The sequence below is a fragment of the Oculina patagonica genome, chromosome 12 (genome assembly GCF_052425735.1).
Source record: "Oculina patagonica isolate OP01 chromosome 12, crgOcupat, whole genome shotgun sequence".
In the NCBI taxonomy this organism is placed as follows: domain Eukaryota; kingdom Metazoa; phylum Cnidaria; class Anthozoa; order Scleractinia; family Oculinidae; genus Oculina; species Oculina patagonica.
Window position 1 is genome coordinate 20159193 of NC_135769.1, and position 26776 is coordinate 20185968.

The following is a 26776-nucleotide window of genomic DNA, read 5'->3' on the forward strand; positions in this document are numbered from 1 at the left end:
ATGAATAAGTCATCTTGTAAATTGACGCTGCAGTACTATCCCGAAATCTCCGATGTTGAAGACCTTCATTCAACTTACATTGCTAATTGTGTCTTTAACAATTTGTTATCCTATGTCGCCGTCATGTTCAACATTGTAACAATCCATGTTATAAGAAAAACTTCGTCGTTGCGGAAAACTTTAAAAACATTGCTCCTGAGTCTTGCCTTTTCTGATGTTGGTGTTGGTTTATTGGTTCAACCATTTTACACCTCACTTCTGATCACGTGGTTACAACAAAGCCTTCTCAGCTGTAGCACCTATAAGGTTTCCTTCGTCATTGGGCTGTTCTTTACTCTAGCTTCGTTCTTTGGTGTTGTGGCTGTTAGTGTAGACAGGTTTTTAGCTATTCATCTTCATCTCAGATATCAGGAACTTGTGACTCACAAGCGTGTTGTTGCTGTGGTGATCTCAATATGGGCGTTAAGTGCATTATATTCTTCGATGCCGTTGTGGGTACCGTCCAACATTCGCTCGGTATTAGTTTCCATTAGCACTGTTCTTGGTCTTCTTCTTACAACAGTGGCTTATATCAGAATTTATTTGGTCGTAAGACGCCACAAGAATCAGATTCAGACCCTGCAAGTACAACAAGTAGCACAAAATGACGAAATGATAAATTTTGCTAGCATCGTTAAATCTGCAGTCTGTACGTTTTACGTATATCTCGTGTATTTGGTTTGTTATTTGCCTACCTTTATTTATTGGGCGACCGTTGCGAACTACGACCCAAGTATCGCTTTGAAGCGATTTTTGCTTTTCGCGTTGACTCTTGTATATCTTAATTCATCTTTGAACCCTGTAATTTACTGTTGGAAGATGAGACACATTCGACACGCTATCATGGACATACTGCGGAACATGTCTTGGTTCAGAAATCGCGCATCATACTAATCACAGGACCGCCATGCTATGCCAGGATTCTCCACATTCAGTGTTGTCGTTGCTGATTAAAACTTTCTATATAATTTACAAGGACCGCGAGCAGTCTGAACATGAGCTGCCTGAGGACAAACGAAAGCGTATTAAAACTAAGTAAAATATACTGAAGAAATGTATATATACTAGGAAGGAATTTTTTTAGCTTAGTGATTTCTTGAACACACTAAATAACAGACATTTAGAATGAATTTATTCCATATGCCAGAGGAACAAGAACATGTACGTTTACCTTTGTTAAATTAAAAAGTTTTACTTGTAGTGTTACTGCGAAACATGTCTTGGCTAAAAAACCGTACATCACATTAATTGGACCGAAATTGGAAAGCCGGCCATTCTATGCCAGGATTCTGACCACAATTTCAGTGTTGTCATTGTTGATAAACGCCTTCTTTGTGCAACATGTCAAACGAAGATCGTGAGCAGTTTAAACTTGGGCAAACGACAGCGTTTTAAAACTAATATTATTCATTCAAAATATTTCTCTGTTTCTGATTGGCTTTCAATCCCCGGTTAATTCCAGCTAACCGGCTAGCGCCGACCAAATTTGGAAGAAGGTCCAATTTTACGACGATTGACGTCCAATATCAAAAATCAATGGATCGCAACCTCGTTCCCAAGGATGATTAACCGATCGCAACCTCGCTCCCATGGATCGCTGACGTCACGCAACTGAACGGCTTTGCTGCCGAGCAGGTTAAAAGAAAATGGCTGCTAGGTTTGAGCATTACGAAGAGATAAAATATTTAAGTTATTAGAAGTCAAGGAAAGTCAAAACACGGAAAAAGCAACAAAGGGGAGTCTATCGATTTTGAAAGCGTATCTTCACGAGGAAAAAACCCCTGATCCAGCCACAGCAGAGGACTTGGAGCGGTTTTACGAAAATTCTACGTCGAAGTAAGCAAGAACGATGGAAACCTGTATTCGAAAACATCGCTTTGTGTCATCAGATTTAGCTTCAATAGACACTTCAAGGAAGTACTAAATATCGACATTATAAAGGACAAGAAATTTAATGAAGGTAACCGAGTTTTTGAAGTTTAAATCAAATTTAAAAGCGAACGTTGTTGTGTATCTGTGTACTTTACCTACTGTCAAAACCCTATTCAATTCATTTTGTGCATTTGGAGCTCTGGAAATATTTTGAATGAATAATAAAACAATTATTGAATTCGGCTTTCGTATCTTCATATCATACTCTGCCTTATCCAATAATTGCTAATTAATGCGAGAACGCAGACATAACACTGACATAATAGTCTTGAAAAGAAATATTTTTATTGCTTAGTTATGTCTGATACATTGAGCTCAGAGTGACATTTTTGTGATTCTGAAAAACATTAAAAAAAAACAAAGAAATAGGACAAATAAGACAATAAAATTTATTTATCACATACCGTAAAATTCCGGTTATAAGCCCCCCCGCTTATAAGCCCCCCCCCCCCGGTTATAGGCCCATCAACCTGGAAACAAAAAAATACCTCCGATTATAAGCCCCCCCGGATATAAGCCCCCCTCTTTCGGATGACAGTACTGAACAGGGCTAAATGTTGCTTTATTATGCGTTTTTAACTTAAAAAGGTATTTCGATCAACACTTTCGTTACCCGTTTCGAAACGTTTTTTCTATTCCGCTTATAAGCCCTCCCGGATATAAGCCCCTCCACTTATAAGCCCACCCAAAAACCCTTAAGAAGTTGTATAAGCCCAGGGCTTTTAACCGGAATTTTACGGTATACTTAAAATAAAAGAAAATATGAAGCCAATTGTTGTTCGCCTTTGTGAGTTAAAACCTGTTTTACTTGCAATGTTTTGTTTTAATGATAAGAAAAATAAACGTTAAGAGCGCGGATCATGCACGGGTTGGATTTGTTGTTCACTTTTTTAGCCATGACAGGTACCTGCGGGTTCGTAATGAATTGATTGCACAGTTAGTTTTTTTTGCGGATTAAAAACAGAGAAAAAATGAATGCAATAGTTGTGTACTGTCTGTTGTACCTTGTAGTGAAAATAATTACTATGTTCTCTCTAAGGTACAACAGCTAGCACGCAATTTTCATATGACTGTGATAAATTTTTGGAAAGATATTTATACATGCACCCACTTCACCGATACTCGCTCTTTTCTTGCGATTTTTTTTTGTGGTGGGGTCCTTAGTCCGTTTCCTTTTCAGTCCATTTTCAATAGGGCCCTTTCTTACGTTTTCTTAGCCTTGTGATTGGTTAATAAAACTCGTGCAAGCTGCTCTAGCTAATCGGAGCCAAGGTATTGTCTTCTCAGCCAATCAAGTGCGAAGCGGAACCAGTCGTGAGTTAGCTTACGTGAAACTTCCCGCACTTCCCATCAGCAGTGTATTCTTACTTCAGTTCTGATTCGTTTATTAGATTTTATCGGACGAAATCTTTTTAATGCTCGAGAATACCCAAGGCCGTGTAAACAAAATACGTTTAGTTAGGAAAATTATCCTCAGTTGAACGAGATTGATTTTTCTGATGAAATACGTTTGATGTAATGTATATGAAATAATTCATATAGTTAGTTCATAATTCATATAGTTATAATGTATATGAAATGATTCATATAGTTTCCAATTGCTTAAATTGGAAATTCACTGCGACGATCATTTACACTCTCTGAAATACGTTTGAAAATCCTGAACTGAATAGCGTTTCAGAGCTTCTAGATTGCAAAATTTTCTGGGGGATGCCCCAAGAAACATAACAGATGCAAGTTTCGGAAACAGACAAATCAAGGGATTATATTACTGTAGCAAAAAAATATTACACTTAAGTTTGCCGGTTTACCACCCATTAACATTCAAAACGCTTTTTAAATACAGGGTTGTCATTATTTAGTTTGCCATGTTTAGAACTTCAATTTTATAAAACGTTTCCTGTGTTTACACAATTTATCTGTAAACGTATGCCAATCAGTCACCTCAAGACTAGTAAATGATCTTTTTTCGTTAGTGGGCTTGTAAGGATATTTTTCTAAACAAATATCAAATGTGCAAGTTTAAAGTAATTGTTTGGATTTTTACAAACGCTTGGCTTGTTTACTAAACGCAAGCAATTTGTTTTGGTTTTGTCCGTTATTAGAGGGGCGGTGGATTAACTCTGAGTTTTATTCTATATTCGCTTAATTCCATTCTGCTCCATTCTCCTTATATGGTTTTTGAAAAACCCTGAAAGTGTTCCGTTCTTTTTCAACAATCAACAAGAAGCTTTTTTTTCACAACAAACACCTGGCGGAGAGAGCGACTTCTTGTTAGATACCAAGTAGGCGGTTTGTGTCTATGCCCTGCCCAGTCCATCAGAGCACTTTAATTTCTAGCGTTTTCCGAACCTTGTAATTGGTTAGTAAAACTTGGACAACGTGCTTTAACCAATCAGAGCAAAGCGTTATCTACAACGTCAATCAAGTGCAAACCGGAAGTAGTTATGTTTGGCTTTACGGGAAGTTCGTTTAGTTCTGATTCATTTATTACATTTTGTCTCTAATGCTCGAGAATAGCCGAGGATCAAGGCATTAATTAGGAACTAAAAAGAAGAAAAGCTGAAGAAACGAAAGAGAAACGCTGTTTGATAGTAGTTTGCTGGTTACCCCATTAGCATATAAAACGATTTTTGGTCGTTTAATAAACCTGAGAAAGACACGAGCGGTTTTATTAATTATTGTTTTGTCATTAATTGACATACAAATGGTGATGTTGTAAGTTTTTTTCTATTCTATTTCAATTTTATTCCATTCTGTTGTGCCTATGAGAAGACCTAAGCAGCTTTGTCTTTTCTTTAACAAGCAGTACAAATTTTTTCTCGGCACTGAAACACCCGAAAGCTAAGTAACCTTAACAATGCATTTACTGCTAAAAACAAACAATGGAGCGCTGTCGGTGTTTTGAGTAGCATCACGCAGGTGTATCATTGATTGGCATACTAAGCGACCTTTAAAGACATTTTTGTTTTGTTTTGTGTCTTTCAAAATATTGCATGAATGACCATGGAACTTTGATTTCCATTTGCTAACTCAGCTGACTCAGTATATTTTTGATCAAGAATTAAGCTAACGATTTTCATTCAGCGGTATATTGTAACCGCTATCTCTTTTACCACGTCTAAAATGCCCGGGGGGGGCACTCAAAAAAGTTTTATACGGGGAGGCTCCACCCCAAGCTCTTACCCCTTACCCTTTTATATACCATTTTGACAGAAGTTGTACCCCTTTCGTATACCTTTTACTGAAAAAAGGTACCCCTTTCATATACCTAAAAGACGTGACATAGCCTTAGAACAGGACGTTTTCTTGTCATTTTTATGAAGTGCTTAATAAATTAAAATAATATAGCCATAAAGTGGGTCTGTTCGAAATATTTTAATTACAGGCCTTTTAAAAAACCTAAATGACGGATTTCCATACCCTTTCGTATACCTAAACTTGTGAAATCGCTACCCTTTTATATACCTGAAGCCTGAAAAAGGTACCCCTTTCGGGCGGAGCCTCCCCGTATAGGCCGTTATATGGAGTACCCCCCCCCCCCCGGGCTAAAATATCTAATTTCAAAACAGTTTGTTATTGGGGTTTTTTAATACTGGCTTGTTTAATAAACCTGACACTCACGCCAGTGACATTTACTTCTCAATATTATTCTAATCAGCCATGTGAATTATTCAAGACCCGCGCTAGCACGTCGAGCAGTTTATAAGTCTTTTTCAGTGACAGTTACTGACACTCTGATGGACTGTTACAAGTGTTATTTTTTTCTTGTTTAATTTTCTTTTGTCTTTATTTAAATATACAGGTGGATTTCAACTGACGCGTAATTTTTTACGTGCGTTTTCATGCGTGAAAAAATTTAATTAGCGACAATGTATAAACGACTTGCGTAAACGTTTACGCAAGTCGTTCATACACTATCACTAAAATTTTTCACGCACGTAAACGCACGTATAAAAAAACGCGTCAGTGGAAATCCAGCATCAGACCTAAGCGCTGTTGTCTTTTTCAACAACAAGCAAAACGTTTTCACAGCAAACACCCAGTAGAAAGAGTGACTACTGGGATATTGATGCCTTCACCTTGGACCAACACATAGAAGACAGGAAAATTTTTATGCAAGAGGCACCCGTTGTAGGTAGCCCTAAGAAAGCGGCAAAATTTCTTCGGCAAGACAAACGCTGAGTGCACTAAAGAAGATTGAATCGCTATAACGGAGATGACATCTTGTGAAGTGTTCGCGCAGCACTTTAACTTTGCATCTTCTGAAGTTGACACTGACTTTTATTCGACTTTCATCGCCAACTGCGTCTTTAACAATTTTCTATCTTATACCGCCATCACGTTGAACGTTTTAACAATCCACGCGATAAGAAAAACATCTTCGTTACCAATGCCGTTAAGAACATTGCTTCTCAGTCTTGCTGTTTCTGATGTTGGGGTTGGTTTAGTGGGCCAACCACTATACACCTCACTTCTAGTCGACGGGATTCAACGAAACATTACTGACTGTAACACGTCTAAGGCTTTTGACATCCTTGTGGTCTTGTTTTCTGTAGCTTCGTTCTTTACTGTTGTGACGCTAAGTGTAGACAGGTTCTTAGCTATTCATCTTCATCTCAGATATCAGGAACTTGTGACTCACAAGCGTGTTGTTGCTATGGTGATCTCCATATGGGTGATAAGTCCGTTTTTGTCTCTGATGGCGTTGTGGATACCGCCTGATACTCGCACGCTATTTGTCTGCATCGGTGATGTTATTGGTCTTGTTGTTACAGCAGTGGCTTACATCAGGATTTATTTAGCCGTGCGACGCCACAAGAATCAGATTCAGGCCCTGCAAGTACAACAAGTGGCACAGAATGACGAAATGGCAAATTTCGCTAGCCTCGTTAAATCTGCAGTCGGAACATTTTACGTATATCTCGTGTTTTTGATTTGTTATTTACCAATCTTTATCTGTTTTGCCGCCCTTGAAATGTACGGCCCGAGTATCGCTTTGCAGAGACTTTTGCTTTTTTCAGTAACTCTCGTTTTTCTTAATTCATCTTTGAACCCTGTAATTTACTGTTGGAAGATGAGACACATTCGACGCGCTATCATGGACACACTGCGGAACATGTCTTGGTTCAGAAATCGCGCATCACACTAATCACAGGACTGCCATGCTATGCCAGGATTCTCCACATTCAGTGTTGTCGTTGCTGATTAAAACTTTCTATATACTACACAAGGACCGCGAGCAGTCTGAACATGAGCTGCCTGAGGACAAACGAAAGCGTATTAAAACTAAGTAAAATATACTGAAGAAATGTATATATACTAGGAAGGAATTTTTTTAGCTTAGTGATTTCTTGAACACACTAAATAACAGACATTTAGAATGAATTTATTCCATATGCCAGAGGAACAAGAACATGTACGTTTACCTTTGTTAAATTAAAAAGGTTTACTTGTAGTGTTATTTATTGTCTTTTCAAATAAAGAATGTGGAAGCTAAAAGTGTGGAGCGCGCACGCGTTGGATTTGTTGTTCATTATTTACCCATGACAGGGGAAAAGGGAACTAGAAATCGTATTTGACAAATTTTGCAGGTTCTCATCGATTAGCATGTCGCTATTTTTGGCTACTTTACAAAATTTCCGATCAGTTTCCAAAAGCCTTATGATATTTGTTCCGAAGTTCTATTATAAAGATATTTTTTCTTAACAAAATATAACAAATTCATCGCCTGTTTAATAAACAGTTTTCTTTAAGTCTCTATTTTGTCAGTGAGGTGCAAATGGTCCTATTAGAATCTTCTTCAATTCTCATTGTCCTTCAAAAAACCTGAGCAGTTTTGCATATTTTAACAAAGAGCACAAATCACTTTTAAGCAAATAACGAATTTCCGGCGACAAGAACGAACGAGGGAAAGGACGTGCCTTGAATTTTAAATCTATTCCTCGATGTATAATTATCACCTTCATCACGTAATAATTCAACAAACTGCAACGAAGAGCTAAGAATGTTAGTTTTTATTAAACAATTTCAATGACAATTCTAAGTGCTTTCCAAAGAAACATGTTGAGTCAATCGATATCATCTGGCTTTACGTGACGTTTCTCGGGCTTAACTCCCCACAGGCTACATTTTAACTTATGTTCTTATTCATTTATTACATTTTTCCCTCTCTTAATCCTCGAATAAATGTTAACGTTCGGGAATACCCGGGCAACCTGACAGCAGTAATTTTCTAAAACAATAATAAAGGAAGAACTAAGGATTAACCTTGTTTGACTGACGTTTCTCAGTTTACCAGCCATTAACATATATATATATATATAAATCTTTTCTGATAACTCCCTCCATTGTTTAATAAAACTGAGAATGACGCAAGCAGTCTGGGTTTTGACAGTTTTTGAAGTGCTCCTGGTATTATTTTTTAATTTAATTCATTTTTCTGTTCTCTAGTCTCGTTTTTTTCGATTCCCTGACAAAGAGCGTAATTTTTTCCCTTAGCGAACATCCAGAATCATGAAATACTTTACTGATTTCGTTAATTGAGGATCATCGCTTTAGTAGGTAGAAGAATCATTTTTACCAAGTACTTCCTGGCGCCCTGTAAGGGAACCATCTTAGCTTCAGCTTCCTAAGTAAATTTGTATGACAAGCACTTGCTGTCTGAAAGAAACCTGAGTAAGTCGATATCATGAATAAGTCATCTTGTAAATTGATGCTGCAGTACTACCCCGAAATCTCCGATGCTGAAAACATTCATTCAACTTACATTGCTAATTGTGTCTTTAACAATTTGTTATCCTATCTCGCCATCATGTTGAACATTGTAACAATCCATGTTAAAAGAAAAACTTCGTCGTTGACGAAAACTTTAAAAACATTGCTCCTGATTCTTGCTGTTTCTGATGTCGGTGTTGGTTTATTGGTTCAACCATTTTACACCTCACTTCTGATCACGTGGTTACAACAAAACTTTCCCAGCTGTAGCACCTATAAGGTTTTCTTCGTCATTGGGCTGTTCTTTAGTTTAGCTTCGTTCTTTGGTGTTGTGGCTGTAAGTGTAGACAGGTTCTTAGCTATTCATCTTCATCTCAGATATCAGGAACTTGTGACTCACAAGCGTGTTGTTGCTGTGGTGATCTTAATATGGGCGCTAAGTGTGGTATATTCTTCGATGCCGTTGTGGGTACCTTCAAATATTCGCTCGGCATTGCTATCCATTGGTACTGTTATTGGTCCTCTTCTTACAACTGTGGCTTACATCAAAATTCATTTGGTCGTTAGGCGCCACAAGATTCAGATTCAGGCCCTGCAAGTACAACAAGTAGCACAGACTGACGAAATGGCAAATTTTGCTATCATCGTTAAATCTGCGGTCTGTGCGTTTTACGTATATCTCGTGTATTTATTTATTTACCAACCTTTATTTATTGGGCAACCGTTGCGAACCACGACCCAAGTATCGCTTTGAAGCGATTTTTGCTTTTCGCGTTGACTCTTGTATATCTTAATTCATCTTTGAACCCTGTAATTTACTGTTGGAAAATGAGACACATTCGACACGCTATCATGGATATACTGCGGAACATGTCTTGGGTAAGAAATCGTGCATCACATTAATTGGACCACTTTTGCACAATTAAAATTGGAGAGCCGGCCATTCTATGCCAGGATTCTGACCACAATTTCAGTGTTGTCATTGTTGATAAACGCCTTCTTTGTGCAACATGTCAAACGCAGATCGTGAGCAGTCTGAACTTGGGCAAACGACAGCGTTTTAAAACTGATTGATACGAGAACGCAGACATAAGACTAACATAATAGTCTTGAAAAGAGATTTTTATTGCTTAGTAATGTCTGATACATTGAGCTCAGAGTGAAATTTTGTGATTCTGAAAAACATAAATAAAAAACAATGAAATAGGACAAATAGGACAATAAAATAAATTTATCACATATACTTAAATGAAAGAGAATATGAAGCCAATTTTTGTTCGCTTTTGTGAGTTTGTTTTAATGACAAGAAAAATTAAAGTTCAGAGCGCGTATCGTGCACGGGTTGGATTTGTTGTTTACTGTTTTAGCCATGACAGGCGTCTGTGGGTTCGTAATGGAAGAATTGCACAGTTTTTTTTTTCGGATTAAAAACAGAGAAAAATGAAAATGCAATAGTTGTGTGCTGTCTGTTGTAGCTTGGAGTGAAAATAATTACTATGTTCTCTCCAAGATACAACAGCTAGCACGCAATTTTCATACTACTGTGATAAATTTTTGGAAAGATATTTATTACATGCACTCGCTTCACCAATACTCGCTCTTTTCTCACGATTCCTTTATGTCCCTAGTCCGTGTCATCCCCAGCCCACCTTCGAGCACTTTCCTACGTATGCTAAGCCTTGTGATTGGTTAATAAAACTCGTGCAAGCTGCTCTAGCCAATCAGAGCCAAGGTATTGTCTTCTCAGCCAATCAAGTGCGAAGCGAAACCAGTTGTGAGTTAGCTTACGTGAAACTTCCTGCGCTTCCCATCGGCTGTGTATTCTTACTTCAGTTCCGATTCGTTTATTAAATTTTACACGACTAAATCTTTAAATGCTTGAGAATACCCAGGCCGTAAAAACAAAGTACGTTTTGTTAGGAAAATTCTCCCCAGTTGAACGAGATTGATTTTTCTGAGGCAATACGTTTGAAAATCCTGAAAAAACCGTTTTAGAGCTTCTAGATTTCAAAATTTCTGGGGATGCCCAAAGACGTCCCTAGTGGCTCACACCTTCAGCGATCACAGATCTTGTCTCGTCTATGCCAAAAGTCTGGCTATACGGCCCTGTAATACCCAAAGAACATAGCAGTTGCAAGTTTCGGAAACAGACAAATCAAGGGACTATATATTTTAGCACAAACTTATTACACGGGAGTTTGCCGGTTTACCACCCATTAACATACAAAACGCTTTTTAAATACAGGGCTATCATTATTAAGTTTGCCGTGTTTAGAACTGCAAATTTTATAAAATGCTCCTGTGTCCACACAATTTTATCTGTAAACATATGCCAGTCAGTCACCTCAAGACTAGTAAATGATCCTTTTTCGTCAGTGGGCTTGTAAGGATATTTTTCTAAACAAATATCAAATGTGCAAGTTTATAATAATTGTTTGGATTTTTACAAACGCTAGGCTCGTATAATAAACGCGAACAATCTTTTTTCTGGTTATGTCAGCGATTGGTGGGGGTGGATTAACTCATAGTTTTAATCTATATTCGCCTAATTTCATTCTGCTACAGTCCTTATATGGTTTTTGAAAAACCCTGAAAGCGTTCCGGTCTTTTTCAACAATCAACAGGAAGCTTTTTTCCACAACAAACACCCGGCGGAGAGAGCGACATCTTGTTAGATACAAAGTAGGCGGTCTGTGTCAGAGCACTTTATTAATTTCTAACGTTTTCCGAACCTTGTGATTGGTCAGTAAATTTTGGACAACGTGCTTTAACCAATCAGAGCAAAGCGTTATCTACAACGTCAATCAAGTGCAAACCGGAAGTTGTTATGTTTGGCTTTACGGGAAGTTCGTTTAGTTCTGATTCATTTGTTACATTTTGTCTCTAATGCTCGAGAATAGCCGAGGAACACGGCATTAGGAACTGAAAAGAAAAAATGAAAGAGAAGCGCTGTTTGATTGCAGTTTGCAGGTTACTCCATTACCATATAAATCGATTTTTGGTTGGTTAATAAACCTGAGAATGGCACGTGCGGTTTTAATTATCGTTTTGTCATTTTAAAATTGACATACAAATTGTGATGTTGTAAGTTCTTTTCTATTCTATTTCGATTTTATTCCATTCTGTTGTGCCTATGAGAAGACCTAATTAGCTTTGTCTTTTCTTTAACAAGCATTGCAAATTTTCTCTCGGCACTGAAACACCCGAAAGCTAAGTAACTTTAACAATGCATTACTGCTAAAAACAAGCACTCCTAGCCACACTTACCAATAGAGCGCTGTCGGTGTTGTGAGTAACATCATGCAGGTGTATCATTGATTGGCATACTAAGCGACTTTTAAAGACATTTTTTTTTATTTTTTCAAAATATTGAATGGATGACCATGGAACTTTGATGTTCATTTGCTAACTCAGTATATTTTTGATCAAGAATTAAGCTAACGATCTTCGTTCAGCGGTATATTTTCACCGATATCTCTTTTACCACGTCTGAAATGTCTAATTTCAAAACAGTTTGTTGGTGGGTTTTTTAATCTGTTTAATACTGGCTTGTTTAATAACTCTGACACTCACGCCGGTGACATTTACTTCTCAATATTAATCTAATCAGCTATGTGAATTATTCAAGACCCACGCTAGCACGACGAGCAGTTTATAAGTCTTTTTCAGTGACAGTTACTGACACTCTGATGGCCTGTTACAAGTCTTATTTTTTTTTTCTCGTTTAATTTTCTTTTGTCTTTATTTAAATATACAGGTGGATTTCAACTGATGCGTAATTTTTTACGTGCGTTTCCATGCGTGAAAAAATTTAATTAGCGACAATGTATAAACGACTTGCGTAAACGTTTACGCAAGTCGTTCATACACTATCACTAAAATTTTTCACGTACGTCAACGCACGTATAAAAATACGCGTCAGTGGAAATCCAGCATCAGACCTAAGCGCTGTTGTCTTTTTCAACAACAAGCAAAACGTTTTCACTGCAAACACCCAGTAGAAAGAGTGACTACTGGGATGTTGATGCCTTCACCTTGGACCAACACATAGAAGACAGGAAAATTTTATGCAAGAGGTACCTGTTGTAGGTAGCCCTAAGAAAGCGGCAAAATATCTTCGGCAAGACAAACACTGAGTGCACTAAAGAAGATTGAATCGCTATAACGGAGATGCCATCTTGTGAAGTGTTCGCGCAGCACTTTAACTTTGCATTTTCTGAAGTTGACACTGACTTCTATTCGACTTTCATCGCCAACTGCGTCTTTAACAATTTTCTATCTTATACCGCCATCACGTTGAACGTTTTAACAATCCACGCGATAAGAAAAACATCTTCGTTACCAATGCCGTTAAGAACATTGCTTCTCAGTCTTGCTGTTTCTGATGTTGGGGTTGGTTTAGTGGGCCAACCACTATACACCTCACTTCTAGTCGACGGGATACAAGGAAACATTACTAACTGTAACACGTCTAAGGCTTTTGACATACTTGTGGTCTTGTTTTCTGTAGCTTCGTTCTTTACTGTTGTGACGCTAAGTGTAGACAGGTTCTTAGCTATTCATCTTCATCTCAGATATCAGGAACTTGTGACTCACAAGCGTGTTGTTGCTGTGGTGATCTCAATATGGGTGATAAGTCCGTTTTTGTCTCTGATGGCGTTGTGGATACCGCCTGATACTCGCACGCTATTTGTCTGCATCGGTGATGTTATTGGTCTTGTTGTTACAGCAGTGGCTTACATCAGGATTTATTTAGCCGTGCGACGCCACAAGAATCAGATTCAGGCCCTGCAAGTACAACAAGTAGCACAGAATGACGAAATGGCAAATTTCGCTAGCCTCGTTAAATCTGCAGTCGGAACATTTTACGTATATCTCGTGTTTTTGATTTGTTATTTGCCAATCTTTATCTGTTTTGCCGCCCTTGAAATGTACGGTCCGAGTATCGCTTTGCAGAGACTTTTGCTTTTTTCAGTAACTCTCGTTTTTCTTAATTCATCCTTGAACCCTGTAATTTACTGTTGGAAGATGAGACACATTCGACACGCTATCATGGACACACTGCAGAACATGTCTTGGTTCAGAAATCGCGCATCACACTAATCACAGGACCGCCATGCTATGCCAGGATTCTCCACATTCAGTGTTGTCGTTGCTGATTAAAACGTTCTATATACTTCACAAGGACTGCGAGCAGTCTGAACATGAGCTGCCTGAGGACAAACGAAAGCGTATTAAAACTAAGTAAAATATACTGAAGAAATATATATAAACTAGGAAGGAATTTTTTTAGCTTAGTGATTTCTTGAACACACTAAATAACAGACATTTAGAATGAATTTATTCCATATGCCAGAGGAACAAGAACATGTACGTTTACCTTTTATAAATTGAAAAGTTTTACTCGTAGTGTTATTGATTGTCTTTTCAAATAAAGAATGTGGAAGCTAAAAGTGTGGAGCGCGCACGCGTTGGATTTGTTGTTCATTATTTACCCATGACAGGGGAAAGGGGAACTAGAAACCGTATTTGACAAATTTTGCAGGTTCTCATCGATTAGCATGTCGCTATTTTTGGCTACTTTACAAAATTTCCGATCAGTTTCCAAAAGCCTTATGATATTCGTTCCAAAGTTCTATTATAAAGATATTTTTTCTTATCAAAATATAACAAATTCATCTCCTGTTTAATAAACAGTTTTCTTTAAGTCTCTATTTTGTCAGTGAGGTGCAAATGGTCTTATTAGAATCTTCTTCAATTCTCTCATAATTTTATTTTACTCCATTCTTATAATAGACAAGTAAAAATAAACGATAATAACGAACGACGTTTCGGAGTCGTCATGACACCATTTTCAAGTTCAAAAATGAAAAGAATAAACTGTCAGAAAAAGTTCGCTTAAGATTAACATAATAAAATATGCAATGTCACGCAAATAGTTTGGCTCGGATTGAGTCTGATTGGACATTTAGAGATGGTGACAATTCTCTGATTACTAGCATTTCATGCACTAAACAATCAAACTTATTCTTGCACTTCTTGATGACATGAAACTGTTTGTCAAGGTCTTTTGGGACAATACAGTGTTTGTCTCTATAATGCTTGCCAATAGATGATGTTTTGTTCTTGTGCTCGTCCACGCGCTGATGTAAATGCCTCAGTGTATATCCTACATAACTTGCATCAAACAAGTCGCATTGAAATCTATATACAACACACTGCTGGTTTACAATAGGTGGTTTCTTCTCTTGTACTTTAAGCTTTTGTTCGATTTTGTTACTAACAAAAACTGGTTGAATGACTGTGCGCGTTTTGTGGCTTAGGTCGTTGAGTTGTTTCCGTACAAAATCTGCAGAATCCTGATCTTTGAAGGGTAGTACTATCCGAACTGTTGGACTCTCGCCAGTGGCTGGTATTGGTTGTCGATCTTCGGTCTTTGAACTAACAAAACAACGGACGGTGGTATTGATGAGCTGTTCCGGATATTTCAGCCGGGAGAACAGTGCTTTCAATCGGTCACATTCTTCGGAAAAATATGTCCAACACGATGATAATTGATATGCACGATCAAGCATGGTTTTCAGGAGCTGATGGATGGCAATTATTGAGAACTTGAAGAAATGTAGCCGCTGATGTTAGGTCTGGCATGATGGTTAAAGTGTCGTCGATGTATCTCTTGTAGAATAAAGGCATTTTACCTTCACGCTCAAGAGTTTCTTCAATGTAACCCATGAAAACGTTGGCCAACAGTGGTCCCAGTGGCGAACCCATGGCGACGCCATCATGCCAGACCTAACATCAGCGGCTACATTTCTTCAAGTTCTCAATAATTGTCATCCATCAGCTCCTGAAAACCATGCTTGATCGTGCATATCGATTATCATCGTGTTGGACATATTTTTCCGAAGAATGTGACCGATTGAAAGCACTGTTCTCCCGGCTGAAATATCCGGAACAGCTCATCAATACCACCGTCCGTTGTTTTGTTAGTTCAAAGACCGAAGATCGACAACCAATACCAGCCACTGGCGAGAGTCCAACAGTTCGGATAGTACTACCCTTCAAAGATCAGGATTCTGCAGATTTTGTACGGAAACAACTCAACGACCTAAGCCACAAAACGCGCACAGTCATTCAACCAGTTTTTGTTAGTAACAAAATCGAACAAAAGCTTAAAGTACAAGAGAAGAAACCACCTATTGTAAACCAGCAGTGTGTTGTATATAGATTTCAATGCGACTTGTTTGATGCAAGTTATGTAGGATATACACTGAGGCATTTACATCAGCGCGTGGACGAGCACAAGAACAAAACATCATCTATTGGCAAGCATTATAGAGACAAACACTGTATTGTCCCAAAAGACCTTGACAAACAGTTTCATGTCATCAAGAAGTGCAAGAATAAGTTTGATTGTTTAGTGCATGAAATGCTAGTAATCAGAGAATTGTCACCATCTCTAAATGTCCAATCAGACTCAATCCGAGCCAAACTATTTGCGTGACATTGCATATTTTATTATGTTAATCTTAAGCGAACTTTTTCTGACAGTTTATTCTTTTCATTTTTGAACTTGAAAATGGTGTCATGACGACTCCGAAACGTCGTTCGTTATTATCGTTTATTTTTACTTGTCTATGTATATCAAAACCCTTGCTTATAAGCATTCTCATAATGTTCTTCAAAAAACCTGAGCTTTTTCGCCTTTTTCAACAAAGAGCACAAATCACTTTTAAGCAAATAACGAATTTCCGGCAACAACAACAAACGAGGGAAAGAACGTGCCTTGAATTTTAAATCTATTCCTCAGTGTACAATGATCACCTTCATCACGTAATAATTTAACAAACTGCAACGAAGAGCTAATAATGTTTGTTTTTATTAAACAATTTCAATGACAATTCTAAGTGCTTTCCAAAGAAACATGTTGAGTCTATCGACAGCATCTGGCTTCACGTGACGTTTTTAACTTTCCACTGGCTACATTTTAACTTCAGTTTTTATTCATTTATTGCGTTTTTCCCTCTCTCATACCTCAAATGTTCGGGAGTTATAACCTTGTTTGACCGACGTTTCCAAGTTTACTTGCCATTAACATATATATAAAAACCTTTTCTGATACCTCCCTCGATTGTTTAATAAAAATGAGAATGACGCAACCAGTCTGGGTTTTGACAGTTTTGAAGTGCTCGTGGTATTATTTTTTAATTTAATTCATTTTTTTTTCGTTCTCTAGTTTCGTTTTTTTCGATTCCCTGACAAAGAGCGTAATTTTTTCCCTTAGCGAACATCTAGAATACTGAAATACTTTACTGATTTCGTTAACTGAGGAACTGTTGAGGATCATCGCTTTAGTAGGTAGAAGAATCGTTTTACTAAGTACTTCCTGACGCCCTGGAACCATCTTAGCTTCAGCTTCCTAAGTAAATTTATATGACAAGCACTTGCTGCCTGAAAGAAACCTGAGTGAGTCGATATCATGAATAAGTCATCTTGTAAATTGATGCTGCAGTACTACCCCGAAATCTCCGATGCTGAAGACCTTCATTCAACTTACATTGCTAATTGTGTCTTTAACAATTTGTTATCCTATGTCGCCATCATGTTGAACATTGTAACAATCCATGTTATAGGAAAAACTTCGTCGTTGCCGAAAACTTTAAAAACATTGCCCCTGAGTCTTGCAGTTTCTGATGTTGGTGTTGGTTTATTGGTTCAACCATTTTACATCTCACTTCTGATCTCGTGGTTACAACAAAGCCTTCCCAGCTGTAGCACCTATAAGGTTTTCTTCGTCATTGGGCTGTTCTTTAGTTTAGCTTCGTTCTTTGGTGTTGTGGCTATAAGTGTAGACAGGTTCTTAGCTGTTCACTTTCATCTCAGATATCAGGAACTTGTGACTCACAAGCGTGTTGTTGCTGTGGTGATTTCAATATGGGTGTTAAGTGCATTATATTCTTCGATGCCGTTGTGGGTACCGTCCAACATTCGCTCGGTATTAGTTTCCATTGGTACTGTTCTTGGTCTTCTTCTTACAACACTGGTTTACATCAGAATTTATTTGGTCGTAAGACGGCACAGGAATCAGATTCAGGCCCTGAAAATGGCACAGAATGGCGAAATGGCAAATTTTGCTGGCCTCATAAAATCTGCAGTCTGTACGTTTTACGTTTGTTATTTGCTTACCATTATCTATTGGGCAGCCCTTGCAAACTACGACCCAAGTATCGCTTTGAAGAGAGTTTTGCTTTTCTCGTTGACTCTTATATATCTTAATTCATCTTTAAACCCTGTAATTTACTGTTGGAAGATGAGACACATTCGGCACGCAATCATGGACATACTGCGGAACATTTCTTGGCTCAGAAATCGCGCATCACATTAATCGTAGAGCCCGGGGGAAGGGGGGAGGTCGTAGAGCCGGCCATGCTGTGCCAGAATTCTCCACATTCAGTGTTGTCATTCTTGAAAAACGTCGTATATACTTACATATATAAGAAAGGCCGCCTCCGATAACATGAGGACGAGCTTAAGGATAGCTCACGAGTGAACGCAGCAAACGAGTGAGATATCGATTTGAACACGAAAAGATTAATTTCATACCTCCAAGCAACCATGTATTATTCTGTGTATTATCTTAACCTTCTAATAATGACGTTTTTGACGATTTTCCGAAAATATCCGAAAGTTTTCAAAATGTTGCCCGAACGTCGTAAAAATGTTTCCGAACATTTCCGAACTTCTCCGAAAAATTTTCGAAGATAACCGAAGACTGCCGAGAAAGATCCAAAGATGTTTCGATAAACTTTGGCTCATTAAGCATTGAAACATGCAAAATCTTCGAGCTGATTCGTGATATCACACATGTGTGGATATCATTTTTATCCACCCATGTGTGATACCATTTTTATTAATTTGCTACCACTCGCTATACCTGTATACCACTGCAGTTTATATAATAAATACAATACTGAAAAAGGATACAAATAGAATCGACATAGCTTTACTAAAATGAATATCTCCCAGCAAAATTTGCCATTTTGCCATTCTGTGCCATTTGCAGGGCCTGAATCTGATTCCTGTGCCGTCTTACGACCAAATAAATTCTGATGTAAACCAGTGTTGTAAGAAGAAGACCAAGAACAGTGCCAATGGAAACTAATACCGAGCGAATGTTGGACGTCTGATATTATTTTTCTTCGGGATCCGTCAAAAATGCTACTGAACTCAGTGCTTTAGAAATCAAGCTCACCTATAAAAATTCCTTCCTCGTATTTATGTTTCTTCAGTATTTTAACACCCAGTTTTTTAAAAGACGCTCTTATTTCCGCTTCAGCCCGAGCTCAGAGCGGTCCTTGTTATCAGTATGGAAATTGTTAATTAGCAACAGCAACTCCGAAGGTGAGCATGGCCGGTCCTGTGTTTTGCGCAATTTCTGATCCAAGACATGTTCCGCAGTATGTCCATGATAGCGTATCGAATGTGTCTCATTTTCCAACAGTAAATTACAGGGTTCAAAGATGAATTAAGAAATACGAGCGTGAAGGAAAATAGAAAAAATCTCTTCAAAGCGATACTCGGGCCTAGTTTTTTAAGGGAGGCCAAGCTGATAAAGTATGGCAAATAACAAGCCAAAAACACGAGAAATACGTAGAATATACCGACTGCAGATTTAACGATTATAGCAAAATTTGTCATTTCTTCAGTCTGTGCTACTTGTTGTACTTGCAGGGCCTGAATCTGATTCTTGTGGCGTCGCACGGCTGAATAAATCTTGATGTAATTAGAGCGAGACCAACAACTATTAAAATGCCATCAAATTGGGAGCGAATATCGAGGGTAGCCCACCACAGCATTAGAGAAAGAAATACACTAAACACCCATATTAAGATCACTACAGCAACAACACGCTTGTCACAAGTTCCTGATATCTGAGATGAAGATGAATAGCAATTATCTAATTGAAATGAAAGCAACGCCTTGGCCATGCCATCCCGCTGACACAGAGGGCAGCAAAGTGAAAATTCCAACGCAATTACATTGATTTCTTGTTGGAGTTATGACTCAAAACCCTGAAAATGAGAATCCGCCGCAGAGAGTTGTTTCCCTTGTAGAGTCTTTCGGCCAAGACTTGATTTATGCTGTAACATGTGGCCAGTACAAACCACCAAAAGCATTAAACTGGAAACACTGAGATCATCAAGACCCTTAATCGATTTGGGCATTGTATCTCATACAGCCAAATGGAGGAAAATGATACAGCTCTATGCTTGCCAAAGTTAGCGCAAGGCCTGAACGAGAGAGTGTTGCTTCCTTCTTCCATCAAACCAAATGTCTTCACAACTATTGCGTGGGATAATATAGAAAGACTCGAGGAAACGCTTTCTGGTCATGGTACATCCCATCGTGTTAATGGGATAGCAGTTCAACCAAGAGTGTTTGGACCTGACCCACCGCCTGTCAAGCCTCCATCTGTTGCTAGATCGAAGCAAAGAACACTGACCCTCGCAAAGCAAGCCGAATTGCCTGTCTATGTTGCTGGAAGCCGAGCGGGTCCCCATCCACTTATTACTAAAGACGACCATGCAAGCAATGTTAACGATGCAGCGAAGCAAGCTAGCAACAAAAACATGCTCTGGATCCTAAGCAGACAGGCTGATACTAGCCATCAACAGATACCCAGCTGGACAGGGTTTAACATCAAGACAAGGGATCAAGAGCCTGTATCGCAAGATGTCGTCCACTAAATGCCCCTGCTAGCGACTTAACAACTGTGTTTGAAATCTTAAACCAGTCCGAGGAGATAAGAAGAAAGCTGTGCTTAAATGCAATCGTAGTGGTCATTGACCAGGCTTTGTTTGCCAATGCAGCTGAAATTTGTTACAAGGAAGAATGTTTTTCTCAAATTATCCTGAGGATGGGTACCTTTCATACAATTTGAAACATGTTTTCAATTCTCGGAAAGCAGTGTGGCGATGAGGATTGAAGGATGTGTCGGAGGGGTCAGTTAATGGCGTCCTCGATGGCAAACATTACAACCGAGCTGTGAGAGTCCATAAGTATGTATATGAAGGTCTGACGCGCCTTGCGTGGGAGGAATTCATGAAGTGGCTGAAGAGTAGTGACCTAAGCTCCTAACTATTGTCAATCTGTTGTTGGAGCGGATAAGTAATGTGGCAGGTGATCTGAGGCAGGAAGTGGCTGAAGAGATTCTCCAGAGTCGCTTGTTAACATTTGTCATGATCGTGTGGAGAGAGTTTCTCGAGAAACTACCCTGTAACAATGGAGAATTGTCGTCTTTTTGGATGACCTTCGTGGATTTGGTGAAAGGGGTGGTACTTGGCCTTTTGCGTGCCTTACGTGAGGGCAACTGGGATCTTTATCTAACAACCATCCGGATGATGATCCCGTGGTGCTTTGCGTATGATAAGGTTAATTACGTGAGCAAAATTTAAAGCACACAGACTTCCAGCGATCGCGTATTACAAAGGATGAACAAGCTGTTTCTGCGGTGGTTGAACTAATCAGAGGCTGGACCAATCCCTTCTCTGGGAACCAGGATCTCGTCAGCATCTCGACAGCGAAGGCGGCTCCGAAGGAGATCACAACAGACCTGATGAAAGCGCAAGAAATCGGCAAGAAATGCTACAAAACGTTTAAAGAAGAGCGCCCAGAGAAAGTTCCACAGAAGTTTCACGACCCCTTAAAAGCTAATAAGCTGGAGACCTTCAGTATCGTAACCTGAGTTAAAAGAAGCAAATCGCCTCTGGTGGTAAAACAGTTGCACTCAAGGCTGATAGGTCTCTTTTCGGCAGGATCGTTGTAATGGCACAGGGAAGAAATCTGCAGATGGACGACATTCTTTCACATCCTCTGGGACCGTTGCCCTGGGCTTTAGCTACCCCTGATGGTTTCCTTCGAAAGACCAACAAGGCTGCTTTGGCAACTTTGCTTCAGAAGAATGTGCAACAAGCTGAACAGATTCCAAGTAACGCTGCTGCCATTATCGATGAAATGAGCTTGGTGCAGAAAGTGAATGCTGACCACTTGTCTTTTGGAGATGTTGCCGATGCAGTTCTGAATATGGCGCTGAGAGAGGGTGCACAGTGCAAGCAAATATATATAGTATTTGACACATACCAAGAAATGTCAATCAAGAACAGCGAGAGATCTTTACGAGGCGAATAAAGTGGGAATCTCCTCCAGAATATTACTAGTGCTCAGATAGTTAGACAGTGGCGAAGTTTCCTGGCAAATGTTAACAACAAAAGGGCTCTGATTAGTTTTATCGTTCGTGAATGGAAGGCAGAGAAGTTTAGACAGAAGCTTAACGACAAAGAGCTGTATGTGACGACTGAGTCATTGTGCTTCAAAATAACCTCCCAAGCCAGCGAAGAGGTACAAGCCTTACAGTGCAAGCAAGAGGAGGCAGCCGGTCGATTGCTTCTGCATGCATCGCACGCTAGCAAAGAAGGCTACACCTCAGTCATGATCTGTTCGGAAGACACGGACGTATTCATTATGTCAGTTGCAGTTGCTAGCGAAATTGCGTCATCTCTGTTTATCAAATGTGGAAGCAGAAACCGCACAAAGATCATCGATGTCAACAGAGGTTACGATACTGAAGGTCTCCAGCTTATTAGCTTTTTTTGTGTATAAACGGGGAGGTATCAGAGACTTGCCCTATTGACCTAGGTGTGCCACAAGGAAGTATCCTAGGCCCGCTTCTATTTAATGTTTACATTAACAGCTTGTCAGCTGCTGTAACGAAGAGTGAACTCCTACTGTATGCGGATGATGCTGTTTTAATAGCTGCTGCGTCGACACCCCAAGAGCTTAATGATACCCTTCGACATGACTTCACCCTAATCTCCGACTGGTACACCAACAAAAGTTAACGCTTAACGTGAAGAAGACTAAACTGATGCTTTCGGGTAGCAAGACAATGTTGTCTCTGTTTAACGACTTCCAGTTTTCTACTGATGAAGGGCAAATAAATCGTGTTTCGTCTTTCAAGTATCTAGGCGTATTATTGGATGAGAGATGGAAATGGAAAATGCACGTCAATAGCCTCTTACAAAAATTAGGACATCGCCTGTCAGTCTTTAATCGAATCTATCATATGCTGGATCAGAAAAGTCTCATGGCATATATTTTAATGGCCTTGTCCTACCACACCTAGATTACGCAGATATTGTCTGACCTGATATCTGATATTGACCAGCCTGGTCTTGCAACACAGATGACACAATTACAATATTTTCAAAATCGTTTTGCGAAGAAGATCGTCAAGTCGAAAATGTCATCAGCGGTGGGTGTCTTTAAATGCGAGGCGGTTCGGTCATCGGTGTTGTGTTGTGCAAGATGCAATGAAAGGTGGCATCCCCGAACATTTCGGTGTTTTCAGATCCACCATGAACCAACAACACGGTTATAATACCCGAAATGGCTACATGCCCAAAGTCAGTAGGCCAAGAACGGAATGGGGAAAATGCAAAACATTTTATAAAGCCATTAATGACTGGGCCACACTACCTAGTGTTTTAAAGAAACTGATGCCGAAAACTATTTTTAAATACAAACAGAAACAGTTTTTATTAAATCATTTTTAACCTTAGTTAGTAGTATTTTAATTCTTGTTCTTAATTTTAATCTTAGTTAGCGTACCGCATAGGTCTTATCTTTTTATTATATTTTAGATTTTAATGTATTTTAAGGTTAAACATTTATTTTTTTAGAGGACCCTCCTGAAAACCACCCCTAGGTGATTGGAGGCCTCCTCTTAAAATATTATGTATTATTATTATTTTTTTATTTATAGAGTTGCTAACGTTTGCGGCCGAGATGTTTGCAAGGCGGTAACTGGAATGCACGCTTTAATATACTGGATGTGATTCAGTAAGTACCTTTGCTGGAAGAGGAAAAGCACAAGCACTGAATCTAGTGGTAAGTGACAAACAGACCCGTGAAACCTTCACTGAGGTAGGAGAGGAGTGGGATTTCTCATCAGACCTGTTCAAAAGGTTGGAGGCTGTGACTTGCAAGCTCTATGCTTCGAAAACAACCACCACAACAGTCAATGAGCTTAGATATCAGCTATTCTGTGCGAAACGGGGAGAAATAGAGAGTCATCAGCTTCCGTCATGTAGGGATTGTCTGGCAAAGCACTCTCAGAGAGCTAATTACCAGGCTGCGATATGGAAACGATGCCTTCTTCCGGATCCACAAGTACCAAGCCCTATTGGGAGGGGCTGGAAAATTGAGAGAGATGAAGGCGTGGAACAGCTAGTAGTCGACTGGATGGCCGGAAAGCCAGCCCCAGAGGTAATCCTCGAGCTTTTGTCGTGCAACTGCATGAAACACTGTTCTTCTACTCGATGCGTTTGCGTGGCAAATGGAATGAAGTGTACAGACGTGCAGACTGCACAACTGTGAAAACCAGCCATCTGTTGAAGAGGAAGAGAGCACCCTAGAGGAAGCGCAGGAATTTGACAGTGACGACGATTATTAAAACAATCGTAATTTGGTTTGTCGACCGAGGCTGTGACTTCAAACTGTTTATAACTTTCCCAACTTGATTGACAAAAATATTTTTGTAATGAAAATTGTCTACAAAGCTAAAAGATGTGTAAAAAAGGAATGTTTTTTAAGAAACTGCCAAATAAGTAATTAAATTCGTTCTCTTTTGTAAATCACGTGTCAGTTCACGTGATGTTTTGAAGAAGTAGATAAGTTGAAATTAACATACAGCGTTCAGGATTATTTCTTAGCTTTTTTAATCCATTTTTCTGCGATTATGGCTCACCCTCGTTTTCATGCTGAAAAGAAACTTTCAAAGAGCATCCTCTCCACAAACTTCCACCGATGAGTTGCTATCAGGCATTTTCCGAACTGTTACTACTATACCTTCCTAAAAATTACCAGTAAGATTATTCCCCCGGATGATACCGAGCAACCAGCTGGCTATGGACTACAACAAGTACCATTCTCCTCTCTCGCGAATGTTAATTGAACTTCGAACGGTTCAACTATAAAGGACTTTAGGTAGAGTTTATTGTTTAAATTAACCTAGAATCACAGAATTTGGTCCAAAATATACCATGCAAATTTACAAATGGTGGACCTTCAACCCAAAGGACCATATTGAATGTAAATATTCTAAGTATAGAGATATCATCTACCTTTGTTTATTTAATTTGATAATTTTTTCACAATGAGTGGACTTCCAAGGCTCGTGAGGGGGGGGGGGGGGGGTGCGGACGCACCCGTCGCACCCTCCTCCCTACGGGCCTGTGAAGTACCGTAGCAATACTATACAAAATGATTTCTTCATGATATCAACTCGAGGTTTCTTTAGCGCACTGAGCGTATCACATAAAAATTGATTTACAAAGCTAATCAGTTTGTTTTCTATGAGCCTTCAGACCTTTACATACTATAGTAATGATTCTCAGGAAACCAAGGTTGTTCCGACATTTACAGGAGTGTTTACGTAGTAAATGGTTTGAAAACAAGAGCATCAGTAGTTCGTATAGTGTTATAGTCCGGGTGAAAGTAGTTCTGAAAATCCGATTCTGAAAAAAAAAACTGTTGTTGGTGACTGACGTTTCGACAACCTGAGCGGAAGTTATCTTCAGAGTCAAGTAAAACAACTTGCTTAGTTTGCTAATCGATGGTGCATCAGCAGACTGTTTCAAGTTTCATACGCCGTGTAGCGTGCGCTACTGAAACACTGGGAGAGATCCACTGCTAAGTGTAGCTGGGTGTTTTGCCGGCAGAAACGTATTGCTCAAGTAAATTCTGGGTGTTTTCAGGAAGTAATTCGCAACGTTTTTCGCGAACGTTGAGCCCGTACCAAATTACGTTTTGTCATTGTTTTAAAAGACAAAACTGTTTAAATCTTTACAAAGACATCGAGTTGAACAATTGACAGACATTAGAATAAACGTTTAATTAAACCATCAGCACTTCAATAGCTGTCAATACACCAAAACTTAATAAAAACGGCTGGCGTAATTCTTAGGTTAATCTAGACTAATGGTGGATTTCCACTATTTCCACCATTACGTGCGTGAAAAAATTTAGAGACAATGTATGAACGATTTGCGTAAACATGTACGCAAGTCGTTCATACATTGTCTCTAAATTTTTTTCACGCACGTTAACGCACGTAAAAAATTACGCGTCAGTGGAAATCCCCTTTAAACTGTGCTGCGCAATAGATGCAATACATTCAAAATAGAAACACCCTGCGTAACACCATGATGTTTCTAACATTTACTTGCGAACATTTTGAATAAAACTTTTGAATGTTTTAATTCTTAGGTTGATTACTAAACGATTGCGGAATTAACAGAAAGAGTTTTTAAATGTTAATGGCTTGTTAACCTGCAAACGTCTAGTTCCTCCTTTAATCAATTTAGAAAACTCAGTCTATTTCTTTGTTACTCGAGTATTCGTGAACATTTGTCGATATAAAGAGCGGAAAAATAAAATAAATGAAGCCGGTGGCAAGCGCGGAAACTTCACGTAAAGCCAATATTTGACTCAAGCCAACGTTTGACTCAAGTTTCCGTTTGAAAGCATTGTCTCTCGAAATGTTACGCCGTGACAGATTTTCTTAGCTCTTTTTGAAGCTTGTTTAAATGTCACATAAACAAAAAAATTATCCAGGACTCGTTCTTTCCGCTGGAAACTCGGTATTTGCTTAGAAATAATATGTGCTCTTTGCTGAGAAGACAAAAACTGCTTACTAATAGGTATTTCCATGACAGACTGAGAATGGAGAAGAATAAAATTGAATGAGAATTGAAGAAGACTTTCAATAAGACCATCTGCAACCCACTGACAATCAATTTGTATAAACATCTGTCAACAAAGGTTTCTAGTTCCCCTTTCCCCTGTCATAGCTAAACAGTGAACAACAAATCCAACGCGTGCAAGCTCCGCACTTTTAACTTCCACGTTCTTTCTTTGAAAAGAAAGTAAATCTACAAATAAAACGTTCTTATTTAAAAAAGATAAAAGTACAAGTTCTCGTTCCTTTGGTATGTGGAATATGTCTGTTATTTTTATTTTTTCAGAATCA

At 38.9% G+C, this 26776-nt stretch overlaps 6 protein-coding genes and 1 pseudogene across 6 annotated transcripts; 6 read left to right on the forward strand and 1 right to left on the reverse strand.

Annotated features, from left to right (window-relative positions):
• Positions 1-933, forward strand: LOC144632605 (adenosine receptor A3-like). The gene has a single exon (XM_078491286.1). It carries the CDS (start codon positions 1-3, stop codon positions 931-933), a length of 933 nt encoding a protein of 310 aa, XP_078347412.1.
• Positions 934-5968: 5035 nt separating this feature from the next.
• LOC144634094 (beta-4C adrenergic receptor-like) lies at positions 5969-7279 on the forward strand. The gene has a single exon (XM_078493045.1). It carries the CDS (start codon positions 6191-6193, stop codon positions 7121-7123), a length of 933 nt encoding a protein of 310 aa, XP_078349171.1. The 5' UTR covers positions 5969-6190; the 3' UTR covers positions 7124-7279.
• A 5553-nt stretch (positions 7280-12832) lies between these two features.
• Positions 12833-13878, forward strand: LOC144631278 (beta-4C adrenergic receptor-like). Its single transcript, XM_078489670.1, has one exon. The coding sequence runs from the start codon at positions 12859-12861 to the stop codon at positions 13789-13791; it is 933 nt and encodes a 310-aa protein (XP_078345796.1). The 5' UTR covers positions 12833-12858; the 3' UTR covers positions 13792-13878.
• Positions 13879-14490: 612 nt separating this feature from the next.
• On the reverse strand, positions 14491-15263 carry LOC144633946 (uncharacterized). The gene has a single exon (XM_078492874.1). The coding sequence runs from the start codon at positions 15261-15263 to the stop codon at positions 14616-14618; it is 648 nt and encodes a 215-aa protein (XP_078349000.1). The 3' UTR covers positions 14491-14615.
• Positions 15264-15538: 275 nt separating this feature from the next.
• Positions 15539-16340, forward strand: LOC144633714 (uncharacterized). The gene has a single exon (XM_078492568.1). It carries the CDS (start codon positions 15545-15547, stop codon positions 16190-16192), a length of 648 nt encoding a protein of 215 aa, XP_078348694.1. The 5' UTR covers positions 15539-15544; the 3' UTR covers positions 16193-16340.
• An 827-nt stretch (positions 16341-17167) lies between these two features.
• LOC144633032 (adenosine receptor A2b-like) lies at positions 17168-18073 on the forward strand. Its single transcript, XM_078491804.1, has one exon. It carries the CDS (start codon positions 17168-17170, stop codon positions 18071-18073), a length of 906 nt encoding a protein of 301 aa, XP_078347930.1.
• Positions 18074-20927: 2854 nt separating this feature from the next.
• LOC144632154 (uncharacterized) lies at positions 20928-24123 on the forward strand (annotated as a pseudogene).
• The last annotated feature ends 2653 nt before the right edge of the window (positions 24124-26776 follow it).

Excerpts from the sequence above, each read along its gene's own strand:
- LOC144632605 (XM_078491286.1), top strand. The coding sequence starts at position 1 with ATGAATAAGTCATCTTGTAAATTGACGCTGCAGTACTATCCCGAAATC.
- LOC144634094 (XM_078493045.1), top strand. The coding sequence starts at position 6,191 with ATGACATCTTGTGAAGTGTTCGCGCAGCACTTTAACTTTGCATCTTCT.
- LOC144631278 (XM_078489670.1), top strand. The coding sequence starts at position 12,859 with ATGCCATCTTGTGAAGTGTTCGCGCAGCACTTTAACTTTGCATTTTCT.
- LOC144633946 (XM_078492874.1), bottom strand. The coding sequence starts at position 15,263 with ATGCTTGATCGTGCATATCAATTATCATCGTGTTGGACATATTTTTCC.
- LOC144633714 (XM_078492568.1), top strand. The coding sequence starts at position 15,545 with ATGCTTGATCGTGCATATCGATTATCATCGTGTTGGACATATTTTTCC.
- LOC144633032 (XM_078491804.1), top strand. The coding sequence starts at position 17,168 with ATGAATAAGTCATCTTGTAAATTGATGCTGCAGTACTACCCCGAAATC.